This window comes from Entelurus aequoreus, linkage group LG26 (assembly GCF_033978785.1).
Source record: "Entelurus aequoreus isolate RoL-2023_Sb linkage group LG26, RoL_Eaeq_v1.1, whole genome shotgun sequence".
Classification (NCBI taxonomy): Eukaryota; Metazoa; Chordata; class Actinopteri; order Syngnathiformes; family Syngnathidae; genus Entelurus; species Entelurus aequoreus.
Genome location: NC_084756.1, coordinates 13,868,070 through 13,878,069, shown reverse-complemented (window position 1 = coordinate 13,878,069; position 10,000 = coordinate 13,868,070). Strand labels below are relative to the sequence as shown.

The following is a 10,000-nucleotide window of genomic DNA, read 5'->3' as shown; positions in this document are numbered from 1 at the left end:
AGCAGGTTTTGTTATGTCTGACCATGTGTGTTTTTTTGCACCATGACTAGGGAAGGTTGTTTGCATTGGGTCATATTCCATGACCTGAATTACTCACGTTGTCCACTAGATGTCGACACAATAGCAGCATCAAAATGACTTCAATCCCAGGCGCCCGACTCACCCTGACGATAGCGGGGTCATGGCCTTCAAGGTGTTGGGATTGCGTATCATCTTGTCCAGGTTGTTGACGATCTGGCTGAACTTGGGCCGGTTGTTGCGGTCCTTCTGCCAGCAGTCCAACATGAGCTGGTGCAGAGCACTGGGACAGTCCATGGGGGGAGGCAGCCTGTAGTCCTGCTCGATGGCGTTGATGACCTGCAGGGGGAAGCACACCTGGACTCAGGAGGAGTGGACTTGATGAAGAGAAGCAGCTGGACTCTGGTCTGATCTACTGAGGGAGAGAGACCAGAAGAAGTGACAGCTGGACTCTGGTCTGATCTACTGAAGGCGAGAGACCAGAAGAAGAGACAGCTGGACTCTGGTCTGATCTACTGAAGGAGAGAGACCAGAAGAAGAGACAAGCTAATGTTGACCAGCTTCACAGAGCTGAATGTATCGGACACTTCGGTCCGTCCAGACGGATTCTCGCACATCCGGGCAAAGCGAACAATGGCCGTAGGCTAGTGGGCAGCCTAGGAAGCAGTCGGCTCTCTTGGTTGCTTTGTTGGGTCTGTTCCTGTCTCTGAGCGCGTGGCGAGGAGCACCGCAGAGGCCACGGCCGTGATTTTGCTTATACACAATGCAATATGTAATATTTATTTTGCTTTTACACAATGCAATATGTCATATTTATTTTGCTTATACACAATGCAATATGTCATATTTATTTTGCTTTTACACAATGCAATATGTCATATTTATTTTGCTTATACACAATGCAATATGTAATATTTATTTTGCTTTTACACAATGTAATATGTAATATTTATTTTGCTTTTACACAATGCAATATGTAATATTTATTTTGCTTATACATAATGCAATATGTCATATTTATTTTGCTTTTACACAATGCAATATGTCATATTTATTTTGCTTATACACAATGCAATATGTAATATTTATTTTGCTTATACACAATGCAATATGTCATATTTATTTTGCTTTTACACAATGCAATATGTCATATTTATTTTGCTTATACACAATGCAATATGTCATATTTATTTTGCTTTTACACAATGCAATATGTAATATTTATTTTGCTTATACACTATGCAATATGTCATATTTATTTTGCTTTTACACAATGCAATATGTAATATTTATTTTGCTTATACACAATGCAATATGTAATATTTATTTTGCTTTTACACAATGCAATATGTAATATTTATTTTGCTTATACACAATGCAATATGTAATATTTATTTTGCTTTTACACAATGCAATATGTAATATTTATTTTGCTTATACACAATGCAATATGTAATATTTATTTTGCTTTTACACAATGCAATATGTAATATTTATTTTGCTTATACACAATGCAATATGTAATATTTATTTTGCTTATACACTATGCAATATGTCATATTTATTTTGCTTTTACACAATGCAATATGTAATATTTATTTTGCTTATACACTATGCAATATGTCATATTTATTTTGCTTTTACACAATGCAATATGTAATATTTATTTTGCTTATACACTATGCAATATGTCATATTTATTTTGCTTTTACACAATGCAATATGTAATATTTATTTTGCTTATACACAATGCAATATGTAATATTTATTTTGCTTATACAATTTGCAATATGTCATATTTATTTTGCTTTTACACAATGCAATATGTCATATTTATTTTGCTTTTACACAATGCAATATGTCATATTTATTTTGCTTATACACAATGCAATATGTAATATTTATTTTGCTTTTACACAATGTAATATGTAATATTTATTTTGCTTTTACACAATGCAATATGTAATATTTATTTTGCTTATACATAATGCAATATGTCATATTTATTTTGCTTTTACACAATGCAATATGTCATATTTATTTTGCTTATACACAATGCAATATGTAATATTTATTTTGCTTATACACAATGCAATATGTCATATTTATTTTGCTTTTACACAATGCAATATGTCATATTTATTTTGCTTATACACAATGCAATATGTCATATTTATTTTGCTTTTACACAATGCAATATGTAATATTTATTTTGCTTATACACTATGCAATATGTCATATTTATTTTGCTTTTACACAATGCAATATGTAATATTTATTTTGCTTATACACAATGCAATATGTAATATTTATTTTGCTTTTACACAATGCAATATGTAATATTTATTTTGCTTATACACAATGCAATATGTAATATTTATTTTGCTTTTACACAATGCAATATGTAATATTTATTTTGCTTATACACAATGCAATATGTAATATTTATTTTGCTTTTACACAATGCAATATGTAATATTTATTTTGCTTATACACAATGCAATATGTAATATTTATTTTGCTTATACACTATGCAATATGTCATATTTATTTTGCTTTTACACAATGCAATATGTAATATTTATTTTGCTTATACACTATGCAATATGTCATATTTATTTTGCTTTTACACAATGCAATATGTAATATTTATTTTGCTTATACACTATGCAATATGTCATATTTATTTTGCTTTTACACAATGCAATATGTAATATTTATTTTGCTTATACACAATGCAATATGTAATATTTATTTTGCTTATACAATTTGCAATATGTCATATTTATTTTGCTTTTACACAATGCAATATGTCATATTTATTTTGCTTTTACACAATGCAATATGTAATATTTATTTTGCTTATACACTATGCAATATGTCATATGTATTTTGCTTATACACAATGCAATATGTCATATTTATTTTGCTTATATACAATGCAATATGTAATATTTATTTTGCTTTTACACAATGCAATATGTCATATTTATTTTGCTTATACACAATGCAATATCTCATATTTATTTTGCTTATACACAATGCAATATGTAATATTTATTTTGCTTTTACACAATGCAATATGTCATATTTATTTTGCTTTTACACAATGCAATATGTCATATTTATTTTGCTTTTACACAATGCAATATGTCATATTTATTTTGCTTATACACAATGCAATATGTCATATTTATTTTGCTTATACACAATGCAATATGTCATATTTATTTTGCTTATACACAATGCAATATGTCATATTTATTCTGCTTTTACACAATGCAATATGTCATATTTATTTTGCTTATACACAATGCAATATGTAATATTTATTTTGCTTATACACAATGCAATATGTCATATTTATTTTGCTTATACACAATGCAATATGTAATATTTATTTTGCTTATACACAATGCAATATGTCATATTTATTTTGCTTATACACAATGCAATATGTCATATTTATTTTGCTTATACACAATGCAATATGTCATATTTATTTTGCTTTTACACAATGCAATACGTAATATTTATTTTGCTTATACACAATGCAATATGTCATATTTATTTTGCTTTTACACAATGCAATATGTCATATTTATTGCTCACTTTCTGTACATTAATTTAGCATGTCTGTCTTCATAAACATGCAGAATATATGCTGATTATCAAAACCATGTTGGGAGGAGAAGATGTAAATATAATCAATTAGCGCTCGCAGTGTGATTTATCAAGACTGAAGGCGGAGTAGCACGGTTTTAAAATCAAGATGTGCTGATCAACATTTGTTGGCCTCTTCACACAATATCTTATAATGACAATGTGAAATGGAATACATTCATTTTAAACCTCAAAATTCTATACACAATACCCTGAAAGCCCTAATGCTCATGGTTTGGGATTGTTTGGAGAACGAGGTAAACGGTGAGGTGATGTTGTTGTTGATTGAGGGCACGCTGGGATGCTGCTTGGTTAAGCGGGCAAAATGAGCCAAAGGAGACTAGCGAGCGGAAGGCACAATTCTCCCTGTTCATTACGAGCTCTCATTAAAGACGCTGCGTTGATTAATCTCATTCAAGGGGCTCCCAAATAAAAGCCCGATGGAGCAGAGGTCCTATCTGCAGCTGCTAATAAGATAACGCTCCCTCTTAGCACATTAGCGGTCTCACTTTCAATTTCAAAGTATTGTTCCGGCCTGCCCTCCAGCAGCCAGAGGGAGATGATGATGATAGACTCCAGTCAGGAGCAGAAAGCATCAGACGGCGTTGGAGCGGCGAGCAGAAAGCATCAGATGGCGTGGGAGCGGCGAGCAGAAAGCATGAGATGGCGTGGGAGCGGCGATCCAGCTATGGAATGTGATGATTCCACCTGGAAGGTGTTTGTGTGTGAGCTCAGTACTCACGTCTTGGTTGGTCATGTCCCAGTAGGGCCTCTCCCCGTACGACATGACTTCCCACATGACGATGCCGTAGCTCCACACGTCGCTGGCCGAGGTGAACTTCCTGTACTGGATGGCCTCGGGTGCGGTCCAGCGGATGGGGATCTTGCCACCCTGCAGGGGGGAGAAAAAAAAGCAGCTCAGTGATGATGATGATGATGATGATGACGTGACATGAGCAAATACCTGGGTGCAGCAAAAGCTACTTTTTCCCTACGCTTTGAAGCCTGCGGCCTATAAAAACGCTGCAGTTAATTTATGGATTTTTCTCTGCTGACGGCCATAATGCAAAAAACAAAAACACTGAAAATGTGTGTCATTATTTGTGTTGAGGCGCCATCTTTTGGTAAGTTTGCACATAGCGCCCTTCTGTTTAGACTGAGCTTTCAACCGGAAGTACAAGGTCCATTCCGTCTTCTATCCATCCATAGCGGTTCTACTCGTATGGATTCTTCTCCATCACTCCAAGCAACGTTTGTAAGTTTTACAATATAACTAAAACTATTCCTACTTACTAAAGTGTCCCATGTGTGATGTCTGTAGGAGTGTCTTCATGCATATTTATACATGCTAACCAAGCTAGCGTCTTTAGCTGACACGTTTACTTCAAAACTAATGTCAAGTATCAAAGAAGAGACGAATAAGTGATTATTACATTTGAACAGAAGTGTAGATAGAACATGTTCAAACAGAAAATAAGCAGATATTAACAGTAAATGAACAAGTAGATGAATAATACATTTTTACAGTTTGTCCCTCATAATGTGTACAAAATAATAGGTGTATAAATGACACAATATGTTACTGCATAATTAGGAGTCTTTGTTTGTTTACTTACTACTAAAAGACAAGTTGTCACTATTTTATTGAAGGACTAAATGACAATAATAAACATATGTTTCATGTACACTAACATTTGTTGTTAAAATAAAGACAGTAATGACATTTTTTGTGATCCCCTTTATTTAGAAACGTATCGAAATACATTTTGGTACCGGTACCAGTACCAAAAAATTGTTACGGTACTTAATGAATACTTAGGTCTACTACACTACTGTATTTAATGTTGTCATGATGGTGGTACTTAATGAATACTTAGGTCTACTACACTACTGTATTTAATGTTGTCATTATGGTGGTACTTAATGAATACTTAGGTCTACTACACTACTGTATTTAATGTTGTCATGATGGTGGTACTTAATGAATACTTAGGTCTACTACACTACTGTATTTAATGTTGTCATTATGGTGGTACTTAATGAATACTTAGGTCTACTACACTACTGTATTTAATGATGTCATTATGGTGGTACTTAATGAATACTTAGGTCTACTACACTACTGTATTTAATGTTGTCATTATGGTGGTACTTAATGAATACTTAGGTCTACTACACTACTGTATTTAATGTTGTCATTATGGTGGTACTTAATGAATACTTAGGTCTACTACACTGCTGTATTTAATGTTGTCATTATGGTGGTACTTAATGAATACTTAGGTCTACTACACTACTGTATTTAATGTTGTCATTATGGTGGTACTTAATGAATACTTAGGTCTACTACACTACTGTATTTAATGTTGTCATGATGGTGGTACTTAATGAATACTTAGGTCTACTACACTACTGTATTTAATGATGTCATTATGGTGGTACTTAATGAATACTTAGGTCTACTACACTACTGTATTTAATGTTGTCATGATGGTGGTACTTAATGAATACTTAGGTCTACTACACTACTGTATTTAATGTTGTCATTATGGTGGTACTTAATGAATACTTAGGTCTACTACACTACTGTATTTAATGTTGTCATGATGGTGGTACTTAATGAATACTTAGGTCTACTACACTACTGTATTTAATGTTGTCATCATGGTGGTACTTAATGAATACTTAGGTCTACTACACTACTGTATTTAATGTTGTCATTATGGTGGTACTTAATGAATACTTAGGTCTACTACACTACTGTATTTAATGTTGTCATTATGGTGGTACTTAATGAATACTTAGGTCTACTACACTACTGTATTTAATGATGTCATTATGGTGGTACTTAATGAATACTTAGGTCTACTACACTACTGTATTTAATGTTGTCATTATGGTGGTACTTAATGAATACTTAGGTCTACTACACTACTGTATTTAATGTTGTCATGATGGTGGTACTTAATGAATACTTAGGTCTACTACACTACTGTATTTAATGTTGTCATTATGGTGGTACTTAATGAATACTTAGGTCTACTACACCACTGTATTTAATGTTGTCATTATGGTGGTACTTAATGAATACTTAGGTCTACTACACTACTGTATGTAATGATGTCATTGAGGTGGTACTTAAAGGCGGTGGTCAGGTCCTCACCAGGGCGCTGGTGTAGGTGGGGTCTGAGGTGTCGTCCTCCAGGAAGCGTGAGAGGCCAAAGTCAGACACTTTACACACCAGGTTGCTGTTGACCAGGATGTTGCGGGCGGCGAGGTCACGGTGCACATAGTTCATGTCAGCCAGGTACTTCATGCCCGAGGCGATGCCACGCAGCATCCCCACCAGCTGGATGACCGTGAACTGACCGTCGTTTTGCTGGGAAGACACACACACACACACACACACACACACACACACACACACACACACACACACACACACACACACACACACACACACACACACACACACACACACACACACACACACACACACACACACACACACACACACACACACACACACACACACACCCACAAGTGTTCACAAACAGGTTCCTGTGGTTGTGTGATCATTCTGTCACTCTTTTCAACATTGGGCATGTTGAAATTTATAAACATGTTGAAAGTTATAAACATGTTGAAAGTTGGCGGGTCTCTCCCTTAGAGATAGGGTGAGAAGCTCTGCCATCAGGGAGGAAGTCAAAGTAAAGCCACTGCTCCTCCACATGGAGAGGAGCCAGATGAGGTGGTTTGGGCATCTGGTCAGGATGCCACCCGAACGCCTCCCTAGGGAGGTGTTTGGGGCACGTCCGACCGGTAGGAGGCCACGGGGAAGACCCAGGACACGTTGGGAAGACTATGTCTCCCGGCTGGCCTGGGAATGCCTCGGGATCCCCCGGGAGGAGCTGGATGAAGTGGCTGGGGAGAGGGAAGTCTAGGTTTCCCTGTTTAGGCTGCTGCCCCCGCGACCCCACCTTGGATAAGCGGAAGAAGATGGATGGATGGACAACAAACAATAATAACAAATGTAAAAACATAATAACAATTTTAAAAACATATTTCACAGCAGATGTCTATGAGAGTGAAGCAAGTTAATAAAGTGGTGAGAGTTCAGGTAAGTGGAGAGTTTAGAGCAATAACTGCATCTTATCTTTATTATTCACCGCAGAAACACAAACTAGCAAAGTTGAACGCGCTCTTAAAAAGTGGTTTGACATAAAAAGGCACCACAAGAAGACAAGTGGTTGCAGTTAAGTTACAGCTGTCTCCCTTCTAAAGGCTTTCATGGTGTCTGGAGGTCCATGCACCTCCATGCACCTGCATGCACCTCCATGCACCTCCATGCACCTCCATGCACCTCCATGCACCTGCATGCACCTCCATGCACCTCCATGCACCTGCATGCACCTCCATACACCTCCATGCACCTGCATGCACCTCCATGCACCTCCATGCACCTGCATGCACCTCCATGCACCTCCATGCACCTGCATGCACCTCCATGCACCTCCATGCAAGTGCATGGAGGTGCATGGAGGTGCATGGAGGTGCAGCCTGCAGAGGAGAAGAGGGCGGCCATGCTGCTATGCAGCCAAGTTAGCATGGCTGCTCCAGTAGCCTACTTCTGCTTCACGCTTTGCTGCTCCTTGGACCCGACTCACGCTTGCCCTCCTCACTGTGTCACGCAGGCCACCCAGGAAGCTGCATACATTATGCATGCTGTCTCTCTGGCAATTAGCCATTTTGTTGCTGCCTTCCAGCCCCATCATTCTGGCAAAAAGGAGCAGAATCGCTGCGTCGCACGGCACACTCACAGGAGTGTTGCCTCACCTACGTTCTAACAGCAAGTACTTATGGAATAACATCCTCACCTACGTTCCAACAGCAAGTAAACCCCGTTTCCATATGAGTTGTGAAATGGTGTTAGATGTAAATATAAACGGAATACAATGATTTGCAAATCCTTTTCAAGCCATATTCAGTTGAATATGCTACAAAGACAACATATTTCATGTTCAAACTCATAAACTTTTTTTTTTTTTTTGCAAATAATCATGAACTTAGAATTTAATGGCAGCAACACATGGCAAAAAAAGGGCATGTTCACCACTGTGTTACATGGCCTTTCCTTTTAACAACACTCAGTAAAGGTTTGGGAAGTGAGGAGACACATTTTTGAAGTGGAATTCTTTCCCATTCTTGCTTGATGTACAGCTTAAGTTGTTCAACAGTCTCCCTTCTCATATTTTAGCCTTCATAATGCCAAACACATTTTCCATGTGAGACAGGTCTGGACTGCATGCGGGCCAGGAAAGTACCCGCACTCTTTTACTATGAAGCCACGCTGTTGTAACACGTGCTGAATGTGGCTTATATATACATATGTATATATATATATATATATATATATATATATATATATATATATATATATATATATATATATATATATATATATATATATATATATATATATATATATATATATATACCTTGTAGATTGTTGTATTAAAAAAGGTTACGTTTTGTCAGTGTGCCATGTGTTACCCAGAAGCGAACTGTATTAACCTTGTAGATTGTTATAGTAACAATAGGTTAAGCTTTGTCAGTGTACCATGTGTTACCCAGTTTACCCTAGGGCAACAACGTTAATTTATGTTTGATGAAACATGATTATATGCATTAGTGTGTGTATGTATATGTACAGTATGTGTATATGTATGTATGTACAGTGAATGTATATGTACAGTATGTGTATATGTATGTATGTACAGTGAATGTATATGTACAGTATGTGTATTTTTGTACAGTGAATGTATATGTACATTATGTGTATATGTATGTATGCACAGTGAATGTATATGTACAGTATGTGTATATGTACACTACCGTTCAAAAGTTTGGGGTCACCCAAACAATTTAGTGGAATAGCCTTCATTTCTAAGAACAAGAATAGACTGTGGAGTTTCAGATGAAAGTTCTCTTTTTCTGGCCATTTTGAGCGTTTAATTGAGCCCACAAATGTGATGCTCCAGAAAGTCAATCTGCTCAAAGGAAGGTCAGTTTTGTAGCTTCTGTAACGAGCTAAAGTGTTTTCAGATGTGTGAACATGATTGCACAAGGGTTTTCTAATCATCAATTAGCCTTCTGAGCCAATGAGCAAACACATTGTACCATTAGAACACTGGAGTGATAGTTGCTGGAAATGGGCCTCTATACACCTATGTAGATATTGCACCAAAAAGCAGACATTTGCAGCTAGAATAGTCATTTACCACATTAGCAATGTATAGAGTGTATTTCTTTAAAGTTA

At 36.4% G+C, this 10,000-nt stretch overlaps 1 protein-coding gene across 5 annotated transcripts in view; it reads right to left on the bottom strand.

Annotated features, from left to right (window-relative positions):
* Positions 1–10,000, bottom strand: part of LOC133643377 (ephrin type-B receptor 2-like) — a 291,286-nt gene that overhangs the window by 7,335 nt on the left and 273,951 nt on the right. For all 5 annotated transcript variants that reach the window (XM_062037896.1, XM_062037898.1, XM_062037897.1 and 2 more), the window contains exons 12-14: positions 6,845–7,060; positions 4,424–4,573; positions 164–357 (exon numbers count right to left, since the gene is read on the bottom strand). In XM_062037896.1, the coding sequence (XP_061893880.1) occupies positions 164–357; positions 4,424–4,573; positions 6,845–7,060 (560 nt within the window). The remainder of the gene's footprint in view (positions 1–163; positions 358–4,423; positions 4,574–6,844; positions 7,061–10,000) is intronic.